The sequence below is a fragment of the Syngnathus scovelli genome, chromosome 5 (assembly GCF_024217435.2).
Source record: "Syngnathus scovelli strain Florida chromosome 5, RoL_Ssco_1.2, whole genome shotgun sequence".
Taxonomy (NCBI): domain Eukaryota; kingdom Metazoa; phylum Chordata; class Actinopteri; order Syngnathiformes; family Syngnathidae; genus Syngnathus; species Syngnathus scovelli.
The window spans coordinates 1,311,113-1,329,418 of NC_090851.1; the positions used below are offsets into that span (position 1 = coordinate 1,311,113).

At 46.6% G+C, this 18,306-nt stretch overlaps 3 protein-coding genes across 6 annotated transcripts; all 3 read right to left on the reverse strand.

Annotated features, from left to right (window-relative positions):
- Positions 1-11: 11 nt before the first annotated feature.
- Positions 12-2,187, reverse strand: LOC125968928 (protein PERCC1). The gene has a single exon (XM_049720494.1). It carries the CDS (start codon positions 673-675, stop codon positions 115-117), a length of 561 nt encoding a protein of 186 aa, XP_049576451.1. The 5' UTR covers positions 676-2,187; the 3' UTR covers positions 12-114.
- A 148-nt stretch (positions 2,188-2,335) lies between these two features.
- Positions 2,336-13,809, reverse strand: tmem131l (transmembrane 131 like). 4 transcript variants are annotated; one of them, XM_049720426.2, is made up of 34 exons: positions 13,598-13,809; positions 13,113-13,186; positions 11,769-11,812; positions 10,000-10,071; positions 9,778-9,901; positions 9,563-9,679; positions 9,316-9,420; positions 8,644-8,721; positions 8,391-8,544; positions 8,218-8,276; positions 8,029-8,134; positions 7,860-7,956; positions 7,658-7,802; positions 7,414-7,584; positions 7,280-7,349; positions 7,085-7,208; positions 6,934-7,003; positions 6,757-6,866; positions 6,613-6,682; positions 6,403-6,536; positions 6,150-6,292; positions 5,892-6,084; positions 5,612-5,797; positions 5,387-5,536; positions 4,770-5,286; positions 4,502-4,635; positions 4,264-4,427; positions 3,986-4,174; positions 3,819-3,897; positions 3,636-3,733; positions 3,424-3,562; positions 3,267-3,337; positions 3,049-3,188; positions 2,336-2,929 (listed from the first exon to the last, which is right to left on the reverse strand). In XM_049720426.2, exons 1-34 carry the CDS (start codon positions 13,719-13,721, stop codon positions 2,582-2,584), a joined length of 4,599 nt encoding a protein of 1,532 aa, XP_049576383.1. In that variant the 5' UTR covers positions 13,722-13,809; the 3' UTR covers positions 2,336-2,581. The 4 variants fall into 4 exon arrangements, with proteins under 4 accessions (XP_049576383.1, XP_049576381.1, XP_068506823.1 ...); XM_049720424.2 differs by having other exon boundaries at positions 3,636-3,736; positions 13,598-13,808; XM_068650722.1 differs by having other exon boundaries at positions 7,280-7,346; positions 7,860-8,134.
- Positions 13,810-14,180: 371 nt separating this feature from the next.
- mnd1 (meiotic nuclear divisions 1 homolog (S. cerevisiae)) lies at positions 14,181-18,249 on the reverse strand. Its single transcript, XM_049720425.2, has 8 exons — positions 18,091-18,249; positions 17,507-17,572; positions 17,368-17,425; positions 16,573-16,721; positions 16,372-16,446; positions 16,189-16,303; positions 15,179-15,223; positions 14,181-14,791 (listed from the first exon to the last, which is right to left on the reverse strand). Exons 1-8 carry the CDS (start codon positions 18,091-18,093, stop codon positions 14,685-14,687), a joined length of 618 nt encoding a protein of 205 aa, XP_049576382.1. The 5' UTR covers positions 18,094-18,249; the 3' UTR covers positions 14,181-14,684.
- Positions 18,250-18,306: the final 57 nt, after the last annotated feature.

Genomic DNA, 18,306 nt, shown 5'->3' on the forward strand with positions numbered 1-18,306 from the left:
TACAAATAAAATTTAAATGTAAAATTTATTATTTTTTGCACTTTCAGGACTCTTTACAGACACAATTTGTGACAGCAGTGATCATAAAAGGCCACAATAAAAAAAAAGATTTTGTCAATGCAGCACATCCGCGTCGTCCGGATTGGGGTCCCAGTTGGCAAGCAGGTCACTAAAGTCCGGTTGGGAGTTTTCCAGGCTGAAATTCATGTGGGTGTCTCGTGGGGGGGTGTCCCCATCGTGAAGCTCCGGAGGGTCCGGCTCATTCCAGAAACTGAGCGGCAGGTGCCTTGCGTTCATGGGGGGGCCCTGGCCTTTGCCCCGGGACTCAAACAGCTCAGCAAGGGGGCCCAGCTCCGAGGAGGGGTGCTCCTCGCGTGCCGATACGACCGTCGGCTCGTCGTAACCCGGACGCCCCACGTTGATGTCGCTGCCCTCGTCGTAGACATCGTGAGCCTCGCGTCGGCCGAAATACCGGCGGACGTCGCGGCTGATGACATCGGCGAACCTCAGCAGACGCTCGGTCGCGTCCTGTGGGTCCGACAAGACCCGGGGCTCCGAAACCATCTCGTCTTCATCTTCATCTGTGGACCACCTCTCCTCCTCTTCTTCCTCCAGAGGGAAATAGACCGGGGATGGTACCCGGAGCTGCAAGTTGCGCATGACGCCCGTCGCCATCGTCGTGAGTGAGCTGCGCTGCGCTGCGCTGGCAAAAAAAAAAATGCTGACTGTATATATACGCACGCCTCAGCCAAAGTGGGTGTAAATATTTGTGTTGGTCAAATAATCTTTTGTTTACTTTAGCGCCCGGCAACTAGGAAGAGGGTCTGCGCCTTAATGGACGCTCTGCTGGGGGCACAATGGAAAGTTGCCGTGGGCACGCACACGTACACGCATAGACAAACAAACGTGGGTTTTATGAGGTAGTTAAAAGGTAAAAAGAGCGTAAAATCGAATTTCACGCCATTTTGATCTCTAAAGGAGGGCAGAAATTAAGCCAACACAAACTATATATAAAGCTTTATAGTATAAATTACATGATGCCAATGTCTTAATAATAATAATAATTTATAAAACATATTCTAAGAAACACTAATTAGCTAAAATGATTATGGGTTTAATTATGCAACGTTATCATTATATAACTGTCATTATGTAAACCAAATCACTTTGTGCCTTCAATTCATAGACGTTATTTTAAATCCATTTTTAACCATATTTAATTTAAATCTATATGTACATAATTCACTCAGTCTTGTTTGATATATTTTGCTAATATTAATCTGGGTATTAATATTTAATCTGGTAACTTTTTTTGCTATCTTTAAATTTAATATGTTTTTATTTATACCGTTTACAAAATACATTTAATTATTTTGTTTGATCTACACTTTTTATTAATTTATCCAACGTTGATTTATTGTTACATTGGTTTAATTATTACATTTTTAATTAGTAAAATTGTCTTTTGGATAATTACTGAGTCTGATACTTTTCTCTTCGTTCCTAATTTGCAATGATATTTTAGTGATACATTTAAATGCCCAATTTGACATTTTCATATATTTCCAAAAAGCGTAGCTGTGTCATAAAGCGTCATCAGAGGGTCAACTAAATCAACACAAGTCAATTACATTGTGTTTATGTCTGCATGTGTTATCAGGACCCCCCCTGGTCATCAGTATCCTGGCTTCTGTGTTGACTTTAGGCCTCAAGATCAATAGCGGCAATATGTCCGCACTCCACCGTCTGATCGCAAATTACACGCTCTTTTAGCCACACGAGCTCTATGTACACACTAGCGCACATAAATACGCAGACGTCATCTTTTTTCCATCGCTTTAAAAGCACATGATAGTTTGGAGATTGTTTCATCATCATCATCACAAACCTTAACTGAATTATATGTTTTTCTAGCAAGTTAGTGTTATTTAAATCCCCCCCAGAGGTGACAACACAAACAAAACTTGTAAACACAATATAGTTTCTGATTTCTGTCAAAAATATTACGTCCATTTGATCACAAAAATTAAGCACAATGTTTCTGTTTCCGACCGCGCAAATGTGACTTGGCAAACAGATTTTAAGTCCATGCAAAACTGGAAAAAAAATGTACTTACCTGCATTCTCTTCGTTGGCCAGTAGAGGGAGACGTGAGGCTTGTAAACTTTTACAGAACTCTGGGGGCAAACAAAAGTCAGAGAAGCTGTGTCGAAACTGTCAATTTAAAATAAAGAACTACTCACCATTTGAAGACGGCCGTCATGTCTGAGAAGATTTATTTCCAAGTTGATTCTGAACACAGCTGCATTTCAAACGAATTCAACAAAATGGAAACTTTTTCAAGTAGAAAACCTTGTTTTTAATTTTCTATGATCAAAACTGCAAAACATCTAGAAAAATATACAACAAATGTCCACAACGTTTGAAAATGGGAACATAAAAGAAAAGGAATATTCACATTTTCCCCATTATTGATAAAAGAACATTCATTTTTTTTACTTGGTGGTATACGTGTTCTATATGTTTTTGCAATTATTGTGATGCTTTTTTTTTTTCTTCTCATGGTTGTTTTTCTTTCTTTCTAAACGTCGCCGCAGTAGCCCGAGTCGTTGGATAGCTGCGAGTTGGAGCTGCGATTGGACGAGGAGTTCCAGATGTCCAAGTTCATGTGAGGGCCGAACGGGTTGAAGCTGGAGAACGGGACGCCGCCGCCGCCACCGCACGCGGGCGCCTCTGCCGTCTCACGGGCGAAGGGCGAATGCGGCGGCGTGACGGGTGACGCCGGCGACATGGGTGACGCCGGCGACATGGGCGCCGAGCGCTCGTGCTGCAGGTGGCCGTGGTGGTGGTAGGGGGCGCTCTGCGGCGTCCAGATGGAGCCAAACAGGCTGGACATGGGCGACAGGCTGCGGGTGCCTGAGAAAAAAGGCTGCCCAACCACCGGTTCTTCGTTAAAGCGCGTCAAAGCCAAATTGATTGTTTCGAATTTTTTTTAGCGACTGACAATGTATGGTGAATATGAAAACGTGTGATTGTGAAGACGGTCACCTTGGTGCCCACGCAGGCGGCAGAGTCCCAAGTGGAGCCTGGGGATTCTTGGGTATGTTGCTCACTCCAGCCCGCCTGACTGGCGGGGGGGACGGCGTGGCACTCTTGATGAGGAAATCCCGCCTGCATCGCCGCGTTTCCTGTGGGGACGGTCACACGAGGCTTAAATGAGGATGTGTGGTTAGTGAGCACACGCGCCAATGTGAAGGTTTGCGTACCGATGTAGCAGCCGTCCTCGCTGTAGGCGTACGGATTGCTGCAGTGGTTGTTGCCACTTCGCCATGCAAACCTGCGGGAAGAGACAAACAAAAAATATTACGTACACGCACACAGTTGGTGACGGGTTCTTCCAAAAGTGTCGGGATGGCATCGTACCCGTTATACGGCCTTGGCGAGGTCGTCTGAGGGATGAAGGGCAGCGCTTCGGCGGTGCTGGTGTTGTACCGGAACTCGTTGGTGAGCGGAACCGACGGTGCCGACCACGTTTCCTCGGGCCGGAAGTGACACGTCAGGTCTTGGGGAAAAAGAAAATAAAAATCAGCTACAAAGATTTTCACATGCAAGGATGTTTTGGACGGCCTGGTTACCCGTGTTCCTCTCCACTCCTGCGGCCACGGCGGCAAAACTCGGGGCGAAGCTGGACACGGCCGGGTCGGGACTTTGGCACTGGTCTTTACGGTACACGCTGCTGGTTGGAACACGTGACAGTTACAATTTAAAAGGGGGGGGGGGAGCATGAGGAGCCACTTTTAACGTGAGTCATTAAATACTTGAAGGGTTTGCAGTTGGCGTTTGCAGGCTGGTAGGCGTCTCGCTCTGCTGTGTACATGTTATACTGCATCGGATCCCCTGGAGGGTAAAAAAAAAAAAAAGCAGTTCGTAAAACGTGGGACCACGTCATGACTTGCCACTTCATGAAATGTTTTTGTGCGTGTACTTTTTCTGGATGAAGTCGCGCAGGCGTGTCTGGCTTCCTTGTCGCCCTCCACGCTGCTAGCGCTGCTCCAGCTGCCCCAGCTCCCCCTGCTGGCCCGCACGCTGCCCGACGAGCTGCCCGAGTCCGAGCCCGACTCGCACGCGCGCCGTTCGGCCACGCACTTTCGCCGACTGCGGGCGGGGCAGGCGCCTGCCGGAGTCCGAATAAAACAGCCGCGATGAAAGTCCCGCCGTCGAATACGATTGAGCGTGCGGGCAAGAGAGGGAAGCTTTGCCCACCGTTTTGTCTGACGGCGTTGTCGGCACGCGGTCCGGGTTTGGGAGCTTCGACCGCCGGGGCGTTGCAGCAGCGGTTTTTGGTGCGCGACGCCGTCGGGTTGCGGTCCGCCGCGCTCCAATCGGGCTGCCTCTCCGGAAGCAGCAGTGTTTTTTGCTCTGGAGCGCTGCAAAGTTCCAACCGAGACAATTAGCGACGAGAAAAAGCCACGAGGAGAAAAACGACTGGCGGGCGGCTTACCTTGAGACACAATCCGTCTTCCGGCGACTTTTCTTTCCCTTATTATTATTATTACTAAGATTACTACTACTACCACTACTGCCCGTGTCGGCAATTGCTGCCTTTTTGGGGGGGTCTTTGTTGTCTTCCCTTAACTGTAAGAGAAAATAACAATAGTTTGATTGCAAGTAAAGAGCAGCACTGACATTTTCAGTGCAATAGTTTGGTTACGCTCAAATGTTTTTCTGTTTCCAACGTAAATCAGACAACACAAATTCAACGCGCTGACCTGTAGCTCGGCGTCAGGCGCCTCGGCGTGATTCATCTCCACGGGCTTACACAGCAGGAGGCCCGGCCTGGGTCCGGGACCGAGCGTGACGTTTTGCGGGAAGCCAGCAGGAATTTCCACGGGAAACATAATGGCTGCTGGCACGCTGTCTTCAACTTTCAAGTCCGCCGGCGCTTTTTTGGCCATCTCGCTGACAAACGACGGTTCGTTGTTGTTGGACACGTCTGGGTCCGGCGTCAGAGGCGCTTCGGGTACCGGTTCTTCGTACTCCTCACGCTCCTCGTGCTCTTCGTCCATGGGCGCCGACGGCGCGGCGGCCGCGCTGGTCTTGTACTTGCCGTAGTAAAGGGACACCTTGTGTTTCTTTAGGGGTTGCGACGGGGCGCCGGAGGAGCTCTTCTTGGACGACTGAGGACGCTGAGCGGGCCTGTTGGACAGCGCCGGGGAACCGCGACCTTTGCCCTTATCCGAGGTGTGACACGAGTCCACGTAGCTCTTACAACTACCCTTGGGTTTACTTGAGAGGGGGAAAAAAAAGACACAATTTAAGTATGTAAACAACTTTTGTTCTGTGTAAGCAAGATGGTGGAGAAAAAAAAAAAAAAACCCCAACATACTTGACACCGTTGGGTGTGATGTTGTTGACGGGGGCGTTGTCGCGGGACAAGTTGGAGTTGTGGTTGCTCCGGATGGCCGGCACGGAGAACTCGCTGAGGATGTACTGCGCCTGATGGAAAGCCATCAAGCACACGCCCAACAAGGAGAAACTGGAAAGACACACACAATGAAGTTGGAGGTCCGCCAACGCTAACCGCTAACTTAAATGTCAAGTAGCAACTGACCAGGTGAAGACAAGCGTGACCACCCAGAAGGATTCCTCCCAGCTCGGGCCCGGGACAACTTGAGCGCACAGGGGCAGCATGTGGTGGGGCAACGTCACGTTGAGGGTGAACGGGAAGCTGGTGCCGCGCGACGTCACCAGCACCAGGTCGCGGATCACCCAGGACGACGTGAAGTCCGGCGTGAACCTGGACGGGAGCAATCAAACAAGTTTGCTGACATTGCGCGACATTTGCTTTTAGCCTGCCAGACAAAAAACAGGAAGTAGCGAGTCCGACTCACGCTACTGTAATCTCGGCCGAGCCGTTGCGTTCGAGGCTGAAGGAGCGGCACTGCAGCACCTCGAAGCCGAAGCCCTGACACTTGTAACCGTTGACGTTCATGGACGTGACGGTGAGGGGCAGCTCGCCGGCGTTCTCCACTTTGAAGCTTTTGCGGATGGCGAAGAGCGGCTTGTTGTTGCCGCGCAGGCCAGCTACGGACGGGATGAACCGTTACAATCCATTCATGATTAAAAAAAAAAAAAAATGGAGCCCTCACCATCTCTGCACTCCATCAGAGTGGACTGAGGAACGTTGAATCGCAGGGAAGCCCCCGGACCGGGGAGCTTGCCGCCAACTCTCAGCAGCTCTTTGGCCCCGTGGCCCCTCACCGTTACCATGTCAAACACGGTCAGGTTGTTCCTGAAAATGTACACACACAAACTGAGACCACATTTGAAGCTCCTTAGATAAGACGTCAGAGCTCTGATTGTCTAAATTGGACCACTAGACTGGCTTGTAGCTCTGCGTACCTGATGATCAGGATGGTGGTGGTGGGCTTGTGCTCGGACGGCGTAAACACGACGGCCACTTCCCGGGATTCCCACGGTTGGAGCAGCAAGCGCAGGACGCCGTCACCTCTTGGGGTCTCCGCATCCTCGCTCGCCTTGAAGACGGGCGAGAAGTTATCGAGGAATGCAATGAAAGCAACGAGGAATAATGTTTAGTTTTTTTAAGCTCACCCTGGGTGGTACATTCAACAATGAGAACTCTGCAGTACTGATGTTGACCGCCAGGGGGCTGATGTCAAACCTGCAAAAGAAAACTGCTATTTAGAAAAGGTGAAGGAAAAAAAAAAAAAGAAAAACCCCACTACGCTGTTGTACCATTTGGTGAGAACGTCCAAAGCTCCAAGTGGGGAAGGATAGAGGGAAATAATCTGGATCTCCACAGAAACCACAGATGACGAAGGGTTCTTCAGCAGCAACGTTTTCACCTACAACACCCAAATTTAATTTCTCACCATTTGTTTCATGTTACGACGCCAGCGATTGGTCACTCACCTTGCTCTCGTTAATGGGCGTGGCGCCAAAATCCAGTGGTGACGACGTCTCCGTGGGGAGTCTGGGCCACCTGAAACATGGAAACAAGCCGCTAATAAAGCATTTTATATTTTGAAAACAGAATTGCATCTAGCCATTTGTTGACGCTGACCTGCAAGGCAGCTTGTCTTTATTCTTCTGCCAGCGGGAGAAGAGTTGGCCGGCCAGCTTGCTATCAAGCGTCCAGGAGGAGCGCGAGAAGTCCGGCAGGAGCGTGCGTTGCCACTCTGAGCGATCTGGACGCCAAGCAGAATTCGATGAATCGTAACCGAGCGTCTGATTTCAAAGACTTATTTTCAGGCCTCACCTGCTTCGGACAATTTGAGCGGGCACGGTCGTCGGCACTCTCGCTCGGACTCGAAGACCAAGTCTCCCTGCTGAGACGGGAGAGAACCAACGACTCAATGTGGCTTCCGCGACGCCAGTTGACGATTTTCCTACCTCGGAAGGGTCGGCGTGAAAGGAGAGAGGGACGCGCACGGATGCCCCCACTTGGGTGTTGAGGCCGAGCGTGAGGGAGTGACCGGCCGGCGGCGCCCGGTCCGAGAGCCGGAGGGACAAGATGGACCAACAGCCCTGCGGCACTGTTAGCGGGCCGCCGAAGTTCAACACCTGGCGGGCGGAAAGAAAAAATTGCTGTCGACTACACTGAGTCAGCATCAAATCGTTTTCCCAAACGGCGCACCTTCATCGCCCCCTGCAGTTTGGGAGAGAGACGAGCGCCGGTCACGGTGAGCGGCAGCGGGAACGGGTTGGTCAGCCACAGTTCCACCTGCTCTGTGGTTTTTTGTTTGACTTGGAAAAGGCTGGACAGGTCCTCCGTGCTCCACCTGCGGCCGGGTGCGTGTCAGAACCGTCCGGCTGATGGCCATATTGGAATGTGTTACCTGTGCGCGATATGTAATCCGGCCAGGTTGTGCGTCATCTGGTTGCCGAGCACCTTTACGCTGATATGACGAACGCATTTGCTTCCGTGGCCGGAACCTGGAACGGCGTGGAAAAACAGATCGGTGAATAAACTGTGAGCGAGAAAGGGGCAAGGGGAAAAGTTTGGACCTCTGCAGGTGAGGGTGGCCACTTCGGTAAAGTTTTTGGCTTCTGAACGCAGAAGAACTCGATTGATTTCCAGAGCGGCGTCCACTTTGGATAGCAACTGCATGTCCTGGGTGGGCGGATTCAAAACACAGAGAAGCGTCAAACATGCATTTGGATTTGGAATCAGTCCCCCAAACACAAACAAGTCACCTTTATGTAGAGCCTTTTGCTTCCGGAATTTTGCATATAAACTCCTATTTTTGGTTCCCCTGCAGCAGAAATGACAGAAATAAATGACACGCTAAAACTAATTCAGTACAAAAGCAAGCAATGCATGTTTTTTTTTTTCTCCCTCTCCAGGGCACGACAAGGAAGACACCCACCGAGTGCGGCCTGTCCGTCAGCGGGGACCGTGAGCAGCAACAGGATGTGCTCAAGGACGTAAGGCTTGAGCTTGTCCAGATCGGCGGGCTGCTCGCCGCGTGCCGACAGGTCCAGCTGCAGGCTGAGCCGCTCCTCGTTCTGGAGGCAGGAACCCTGCGTGGGTGTGTTGGCAAGACGCCCGGTGAGGCTTCCCAAGCACGAGAATTTTTGGACAATACTACGCAGAATAAAAAAAAAAAAATCCACCGGTACCTGTGATGTGATGAACAAACTCTTGGGCAGGCTGCACTCCAGCAGAAGACCCAGAATGGTGATGTTGGACACATCTTCCTGCACGAGTAACAAACACAAATGCTCTGGGATTCAAAGTCAGATTTTTTTTTTTTTCCAGTATGGGTAAGTCAGTATGAAAATACATGGATTTAAACACAACTTGTTGAAGCCACATGACTTTAAAATCTGCATAATTGTTGCATAACATTGTATAAATACTGGTCTGGCAAGTCTGGATGATTTTGCGTACGATAAGGAGTGTCAATGGAGTACAGTAAGGTTACGTAAGAGCCTTTTTTTGAAAGCAGAAGCAGAAATGCGGACGTACTGAGCAGCAAGAGTGACACTGCCAGGCTACTTCCTCTTGCGTGGCTTTCGTCTTGACTTTTACATCCCTTAAACGCGCGCAGACTTTCACTCTCTCATAAAATAAATAAATAAATAAATAAATAAACACAGCCACACACCCTTTTCCCTTGGGGTGTCATTTATATTGCTAATTATAGCAGCGTCGGTGTCGGATATCAGTTCAAGTGAGCGCTTGTGCACGCCGGACTGTGTTGTGTCATCCGAGCTGCTGACGCGACACTTTTTCTTTTTTTTAATTGAGTTTTTGCACGACAAAAAAAGCGTTTTAGGAAACGTGCATACCTGAGTTTGGGTCAACTTGATGCTCTGGATATGCGGGAACACCAACTCGCTGTCCTTTCGTTGGACAGATTTTAACGAGCCCTGGTGGACACCGACACCAAAGACCTGAGAGGAGGGGGGGGGGGGGGATTATTAATATTAGTTTAGCACAGTTCCACAACAAAGCAAACCCAAAGAGTGGAGCTTTTCAATAAAATTCAATTTTTTTTTTCTTTCTTTCTAAGAAATCACACAAAAGTCCACTGACCTGATATGAAAGCAGCCCGTGGGCTGATGTGTTTATAAATAACGTGTTTTCTACGTTGCCCTCCTCGGATGGGAGGAAAATGAGTTTAAAAGATGTTTTCCCTCTGGGGGGGATGACCTGGAAGAAAAAAATAAATAAAGCAAATGTCACTTCAAGAGGCCGGAGAATGGGGAGTCAAGGCGATATGAAGCAGGCTCGCTGGCTCGCTCGCTCACTCTTCTGTGCGAGGAAGGTATGTGAAAGTGCCTGCTGGACGTAAACATAGACAGCAGTGTCACGGGAAGCTCCAGGCTGGGGTTGTGGACATTTATGGTTTCGGCTCTCGGCAGCCACAGCGGCCTAAGGAAGAGACCACGGACAATGAGTGATGAAAGGAAAAAAAATATATATTTGTAAGGTTTTGGGCATTTGTGTAGAGCAGGAAGTGTGTGACTTACTGATTCCCGAACTTTAATATCGGAGGTTGGAAATGCAACGGCCTCCCAACCTCCGAATGAAATACGGACGAGCTATTGGAGAGAAGAACGACGTGTTAGAGGAGAGTTACATGAATTTGGCATGAGAAATAGTCGGCAACTTATCGCGCAGGCTAACGATTAGCATGTTAGCAACAAGCCGGCAGCAGCTGATTTAAAAAGTGGGTCAAACTTTGTTGATGGACTCAAACACTTTCCCAAAAGCAAATTAGCCGCATTTTGCTGACGTCACAAGTCGCTGCGGCTAATGGTTAGCGTACGCTAAGTGCAGCTGCACAGTTCCTTCACTGGCACTTCCTTTAAACAGAGTGAGCAGTCCAAACATGGTTAAAAATGCACACGAGGGTGAGCGAGGGGGGGGGGGGGGCTGACTGCGCATATCCCCTTGTTCGAAACGGGGAAGCATAGTGAAAGTAAAAGCAGCTCCTTGCACACCGACGGTCATCTGGCACAAGTTGTGAGGGGGTGAAGATAACAAAAGACGAGGTGCTAAATGATGTCGACTTTGGAACGGGCTCAAGCTGAGAAGGAAAAGACTTTTTCTCTTCTCTCACTCCCTCTCCCCTTGGGGAAAATAATTGCTTATGAACTACGTGCTGCTGTTTTGGTTAGCAACAGCGTGTGAGTGAGAGAGCGGCCAAGGGTTGTGCCCAACGTCTCAGGTGACGGAGGCGCTAAGTGACGCCTCTCCGCTCGGCTGAGTGGCGAGTGGCTGATAAGACGGGCACGTGAGAGGTCACGCGTCAAGGTCAATGAGGCGCTTGTCACCTCCCCGAGGTTAAAAGCAGACACCCGGCGCCGCTCGGCAGCTTTGGATGGGAACGAGAATCTCTTAACCGATTTCGGATGAGGTGAGAAGACTTTTAGAATTTGAATTATGCTGAGTTTTCCTTTTCTTATTGACTTTTGGTCGTTTTATTAAGTTTGTTAGTTCTTATTAGTTCTAATAAACCCCGGTGGCATTCCTTGACTGTGTCTTGGCTGTCAAGCCCAGGGTTAAGGCTTTCACACTTGGGTCAGGCGTGGCTTCGAGTTTTAACAAGGGCTGCGCTTTAAAAAAAACATTTTCATTTCAAGCATGTCGAAACTAATCTCCGAAACCACTTTACGAGGTCATTAAGGTTTCCAGACAGGTTTAGCGTTTCAAAGTAGGGTCACCCCATTTGAAGTTCATGAGAAAACCCAAGAGATGCCCCCGGGGATGGACTCATCGTGATGCTGATTGTTGATATTTCCATCGATGGAGGGAAAAAAAAAAAAAAAAGCATTCTCTTGCAGGGGGAGCAGCTGGGAACGACGGACCTCCCCTCCATTTTCTTTTAAGGACTTCTAAAATTAGTCAGGAATTCTGTTCTGTGCCTCTCTCTTACCCAGGCCCCCAAACTCCCACCGTAACCCCCCCCCCCCCCCCAATAATATAAACAACATAGCCAGAATGCAGGGCAAGGCCCGTCGCAAACACAATTACAAGCAGACTGCAGCACATTGAGAAATATTTGGAATATGCAAAAAAAAAAAAAAAAAAAGGTATTTGGATCAAGAACTGGGAAACTGGTTTATTCAGAAACAGGTGAGCGAGCTTTTTTTCTAATTCAAAACAACAAGCCGCAGTATGATCACAGGCCAAGTTCGAATGAAGAACCTGCTTTGACATTCTTTGTGTCTTGCCCCCATGTCGACGGGGTGTATTTAAGGTCTGCTAGTTAGTTTTGCATTGTTAACCAACCTACCTGTCTTGAAGTGGAAGCTCGTCTTTTCTTGGCCCCTTTTCCATCTACGAACGAGAGAGAATTGTTAAGACCTCCGCCTGGTGTCTAAAATGTGATATTTTTTTTGGGCGGGCAAAATATTTGAGGCCAAGAAAACAATTTTGTCACATTCTTATAGATTAAGTGAGCACAAGAGCAGCTGATGTAGCGCAACAATGACAACTTGTGTCGTCGCTGCCTGCAAATATGCTGAAGACGCAGAAAAGTATTTCCCCGTTGACAGTGGAGGAAAGTTTTCAAGTCAAGCACGCTAATCAACCTCCATTTTGCACGCATGTCTAAGCAATTTCACCGGTGGGAAAACATGTTGCATGCATATTAACATTTAATTATTGTTTTAATTAGCATTTAACCCCCACTAATTGTCATAAGAACACATAAGAGACCAATTAGACGTCTGAGAACATGAGTAACAAAGTGGGCGACTCACGCATGAGTCTAGTATTTACAAAAGACCCCGCCCCCCTTCCAAATTCCACACCTCCCTCAGGTACGACAGTCAGCTGGCGACTTCGCTGGAAGTTATCGGTTAACGTGCGCTTGCGTAATCGCTCGCTCACTCACACATTTTATCGTTGCAGAGTGAGTCATTTAAATGACACTCCTTTTTTGTATCATCATTTACAATCAGCTATCATCCAAGGATATTAAATACCAAAAATAGTCAAAGTTTCTTTATTTAGCTAAGTTGAATAATCACACGCGTGTCGGCAAACATTTCCACTATAACCCAATAATATTAAAAGCGGATCTTTATTGCTCCTTTACAAAGTTGTACTTTATGATAACGAATCAAACAAACGTTATTAAAAAAAATATCATGGCTGTAAACAGTATTGCACAATGATTATGTGCAGAATCAACTTTGTTTTAATCAAAAGCAGGATGTACATGTGTTCCTAATATTGTGGAGTTGCAAAGTGTCGTGGGGTCGCCTGCCCTCCATGCGCAATTGCACCCTCCATAATGGAGTGCAAACTGGGAACATGGGGTGCGTGCAGCCGCATGGCGGAGGGGGGCACAAGGCTCCGTTTGCATGGCATGTATCGGACATTTGCATTAATTACACATGCATAATGTGTATGCAAAAATAAAATTGCGATAATAGTCAATGGAGTGCGCGGACAATGGAGGGGAAGAGTGGGGAGGGGGAAACGTGCACATGTGCACCGGACAAGCCAAACAATAGATGTCACACACGTGCTCCCGATCGGAACTCTTTTTGATAGTAAAATTAATCAATAAACAAATTACTTCCGAACAAACAATATTTGCACACGTGCATAAATAAGAAGTTGTATTTACCTGCAGCGGGACAAGCGTGTCTGCATCCTCCGGCTGCCAGACCTCGACCACGCTGGTGGCCATTTGACTCAGAGCTTTTGAATGGGCGAGAAAAACAACACATCAGATCAGATGTGAGCCGGGAAGTTTATTTAGCGGCGCTCGAGAGAGACATCGGCGGTATTTCAAGTAGCTCATGATAAACCGTATTCGCTTAAAGAAGCGACAAGTGTGACGTGACTTGGCATCGCTTTGACAAAGACTCGCTAGTTAGCAGGAAGCGTTAGCACGGCGGCTAACCCAACTTGCTCACCTAAACAAACCTTTGTGTTGCGTTTGTTTGATCAACTAATCTGAGCGATTAGTGTTGAACAATATAATAATGAGTCTGTGGGCGTAAATAGAGCGATGGAGGGGGGTATTAAAGCTCCATTTGAGGCTGCTGTCAAATCAACATTTGGCGTACTTGACATGACGAGAGGAGGAAAAAAAAAATGAAGACGGACCTTGTCTCTGGGCTCCTCCGTACTGCACGCACGGTAAGATTAAGTGCAATATTCCCAGTAGTACGTTGAGCCACGTCTTCCGGTGACAATAGCTGCCCTGCTGGAAGTCCTGCGGCCCCGCCATGCCTTGTGTTTCGCCACACTACCGCCGCAGCGCTCGCTCGCTCGGTGCGTCTTTCGATCTCGGGCCACAACAGCAACAGCCGCTTGCTCAACCCCCGCCCCCCCCCCGCGAGTACTCCGTCCCTCCCTCTTTCCGTGGACTCCACACGCGCATGCGCAGTGGCGCACGCACGACTACATCGCCGACGTGGTCGCCCAAAGTGAACGCGAAAAACGGCACAATAATAAAAAAAAAATATGTCACGTCGTCCATGAATTGTCAACTCATGGGAACACGTGACAGTCCACAAATAATCACACACTCTTCAACAACACACGTTTTCATTGATAGAATTCATCAATCAAAAATTTGGGAAATTCCGATTCACATTTTTCCCGAATCCCAATCATTCAAACATCATGACGATCGGCTCTGAAGACAGGTTGGGCAAGCACACACATGAACACACAAACAAGCGTGTCAAGTGGGTGTGTCCAAACAAACTTGCACTCAGGCATTTATTGAAAATTTTCCCTCTCTCTTGCGCTACTTCATAAGGGCAGCACATTTTCAACAAACAAACGTGGACAGTGTGCAGCTACAAAGCCCCCCGTCAAGAAAAGTCATCCACATCTTTTTACGACACAAGCAGTTCTGTTCTACTTCTCAGAAGACACCGGTAGTCATCGCTGACGTGCCGCGACAGACCATTTTGTTGGCTCGAACTGAAACACGACTTGTACGGGCCTGGCGTAGAAACGGACAACCAGGAACTAAAGGAACTCGATGATGAGAACAATAGAAAATGGCTGAATAACGACAAAAGAACTCCTCAGGAAGTCCATTTTTTTTTAGACTAACAGGTGCAAGCTGTTTTTCGACAGCAAGCCGACAAAATGGATGCCCTTGTTTTGTCTGGCTTCGCCCAAAAAGTCAAATATGGGGCGATGAGATTCATCTGGCAAAAATGAAGGACCGAGTCAGTCAGTCCAGGTAGTCAAAGTCCTCGGGGATCCCGAAGGCTTGGTCGATGCGGCTGTCATCAAACGTAAACTTTTTCTTAATCCAAGATTTGATGGCGAAAACGTTGTCTAGAAATACAAAAAAAAATAAAATGTATACGCCTCGTCAGCAAACTTTTTAGGCAGCAAACTGAATTGTGCCCTTCACTCGCGAACTCTTGTTTACTTTCTGTTTCTATAGCAACCCATTTAGGCGGCAAAGAAGTCCTGCTAGGGTTTTGCCAACCATCAATGGAATCCTGTTTACATTCCGTCCCATCTTCTATAGTGACCCTTCTCGGCAATTAACTAGGCCTTGGTTGACCAAAATAGTCAACGGTCAGCACGGTTACACTTGAGGAATCGAAAAACAGAGAGCGAGCCTGCACGTGTCAATTGTTTCACAAGCGGCATTTACGTTCCCTCGAAATGAATTGCGAGCAGGGTGTGGCGGAAAATTCCCCATAAATGTCTCACCTGTCCACCTGGAGACGGCTTCTTTGGCCACGACGTTTGATTTTCCTGCAAAACGTGTAAAGGCAAACTGGTTAGTGGATTACTCACTGCGACATAACCGTTTTATTAGGTCACCAAACAATCTGAATTATTGAAGCAATTGATGATCAGCCCTCGGCTAATTATATCTTCAATAAATGGGAACGAGATAATGGACGACTGTCGCATTGTTTTTAATTATTTATTTAAAATGAATACGGTGCAACAAAAAAAATAAAATAAAATCCTCATTGTTTTGCAATTTTAGTCTGAATTTATCTGACTGACTTTTTTCATTCCACCAACTCCAAATAGTCAACAAAAACCATGAAGCTGCAGGAACTTGAGGTAAAACCGCATCCATAGTGTGCAAGTGTTTATCGTGGATGCTTCAAGTCTGTCTGTCAATCATGCGAAGTGAACATTACGTTCCCTCGCATGTCATGTAATTGATGCTTCGCACGAAGTTGCCGTCTTCTACACGACATTCCTTCAAATAGACGCTTTGACCTCCAAGTTTATTAGGGTAGTTTGTGATAAATAGTCGCAAGGTGCGTTGTACTCTTACATCATCAACGCCGACCTCAAGTGGACTTTTAAGTACTCTAAATGCCATGCCACTGAGGTGTGCCATCAATTATAACTAAAATAAACGCCCTTCGAGAAAAATAGGGCTAGTTAACGGAAATCACCTCAGTTTTTATTATCCTTCTAATAGATGTCGTTAATATAATAGACGCCTCATTTGAATAGACGCTCCACCTAACAAACAATCCCAATGGTGGTTATGTAACATTTGTTTTCCACTTACTTTGTACTTTAGCATATATTTTTGATTTTACAACTGAAAGAAACATCTGCAAAAATTGGCAGATTTTTTTTATGTAAAAGAAAATACAAATAGGCAAAAAATCTCCCCCCCAAAAAAATATCTGCCAATATATTTTTTGCAGATTTTAAGATACTTAATATCGGGCTAGGCTAGTACTCACTCATCTGTTCGACAACTTGCGGGTCACACTCCTTGTACTTGTCCAACTCGGTCTGCAGCTGAGCTCGCTCGTCTTTCAGCGCTTGAAGCTCCTTCAGCATGGTGCTTCTCTCTTTCTGCACACACACATTCAGCTTGTGAAGATACTAAAAAGTTTCACATGCTCAAAAAGATTCTTTGTTACTGTATCCTGCCGTCCTTCTTTGGCTTTTCCAATGGCGTCCTGCAGGGAAATTTGCCGCTGCTTTGCCTCAGACACCTTTTGAGCGAAGACAATCCTGAATTAGAAGATTGCACACACTATGAACTAAACATAATGGTTATCATAAATAAAAGTACTATCAAACCTCATTCATGATCTATTTTTTTTTTAAAGTGTGCTCACTTGTTTGTCCAGCTCCTCCAGTTTCAGTTCGCGAGCGTGCAGAGCTTTGCTGGGGAAGGCCCAGTAGTAGTTGGACGTGCCTATGCGCTCACAGTCCACCATGTTGTCGTCCACCAGGCTCTTCAGCACATCCTTCACCGTCATGGCCTCTGAAAGACATCAAAGACGCAACATGATTGGTTGTTGAGTAGTAGCTTGCAGGATACGAAAGAAGTTAGGCATGCTTAGCTTTTTATTATTATTATAATAAGAATATAAACATGCATTTTGCAATGTAGATGCACACCAGCAGCAAAAACGTCTGCACAGTCAATAAAACGATAATAAATGCATGTGCCTCTCGAACATCAACAAAGCAAAAACATCTGCGGCCTGTCAGCCACTTGGAGAGAATGTAGCAGAGCCAGAATGACATCTGAAATGTGACACTTTGAGGAAAAGAAAAAAAAAAAAAAATGGCAGCGTTCTGTTCAGAGCTACACTAGCTCGGAAGGGGTGCAGAAAAAAAACTCTTCCCCTTCTCTCCCCATCGTCATTAAGTAACAACATCATGCCCGAGTAAGGAGCGCCAAAACATGTGCTTTTAATCACAGCCCAGCCCGAACATCTACATTGTTATTGTTGAAGTAAAGGCAATTTTACAGACTGGAGTGCTGTGGTTTTGCTACATGGTGTAGCACTGCTGCTTAAAAGAGTCTCCGGCTCACTTGTAAAAAGGAGGAAAGCCCATAGCAATTTGTATTTGATTAAAAGGCTTTTTTTGGGGCGAGGTCCAATCATGGATTTTTAACTTACGGATTCCCTTTGTTTTCGGGGCAATCTTCTCAATATCTTTCAGCTGAAAAACATCCTTCTACAAAAAAAGAAAACAGTTTTGTGATTTATTTTGGAGACAACAACCTTCTTTTTGTATAAATCACAAAATATTACTGACGGTTTCAAAGAAAATCTCCATCATGCGACTTCGCTTCTCCTCAAAACTTAATCCTTTCTTTTTGGACTGAAACACAGTAATGATAATACAAATGTCAATATCACAAATAATACACTCAAAATCACAAATACTGTTAAACACATTATTTATGGTTAACCTTGAAGAAGTAACAAAACTGTGGAAACTTCAACCTACTAAATTTAAACCTTGTACAAAAAGCCCCTTAATAATTATAAAACTAATTTAACAAAAGTATTTTTATTATTATTTAATATTACGTTGAAAATATAAACTCATCCACTAGGGACGTAAAATGAAATTCTGTGTCGAGACGACAATTTTTGCGACAGGCAGCATCCATTTACGACGACTGTCCAATCCGCAACAATTTTCTCAGAATGTTTGACCTTATCAATACTTTTTACAGTCCATAAACTTAAGAAATAATTTCAACAATTCAATAATATAAGCCATTAGAGTAAAACGTTTGAATTTGTTGTAAGTTTATTCTTTAACATATGACTTAAGTGGAATTCCAGCTCGAACCTCGTCCAAACGTTACAAGGGACAACAAAATAACTCACCATTTTGATGGGCAGGCCACCTACAAACGTCCACCACCTCTAATGTGTGACAAATCTTCGTTAAATCGTGTTTTGTCGTATTTGTCTTGCCTGGTTTGGTTTGTTTTTAGCTCAAAATGAAAATCAAGCGTCGAAATGCCTCTGAATTTCCCGCGGAACTCTGTCAAATGACCGCGCTGTGTTGTGTTCACGTGCATCTTGGAAATTATGAAACCT

What these genes read in the sequence shown, in the direction of transcription:
- LOC125968928 (XM_049720494.1), bottom strand. Translation starts at nt 675, where the DNA reads ATGGCGACGGGCGTCATGCGCAACTTGCAGCTCCGGGTACCATCCCCG.
- tmem131l (XM_049720421.2), bottom strand. Translation starts at nt 13,721, where the DNA reads ATGGCGGGGCCGCAGGACTTCCAGCAGGGCAGCTATTGTCACCGGAAG. An exon ending in CGCCTGACGCCGAGCTACAG is followed by an intron (nt 4,636 to 4,769) that starts GTCAGCGCGTTG and finishes TTTCTCTTACAG; the next exon opens with TTAAGGGAAGACAACAAAGA. An exon ending in TCGCCAAGGCCGTATAACGG is followed by an intron (nt 3,338 to 3,423) that starts GTACGATGCCAT and finishes CTCTTCCCGCAG; the next exon opens with GTTTGCATGGCGAAGTGGCA.
- mnd1 (XM_049720425.2), bottom strand. An exon ending in TGGAGGAGCTGGACAAACAA is followed by an intron (nt 16,447 to 16,572) that starts GTGAGCACACTT and finishes TTCGCTCAAAAG; the next exon opens with GTGTCTGAGGCAAAGCAGCG. An exon ending in AGCCGTCTCCAGGTGGACAG is followed by an intron (nt 14,792 to 15,178) that starts GTGAGACATTTA and finishes TTGTATTTCTAG; the next exon opens with ACAACGTTTTCGCCATCAAA.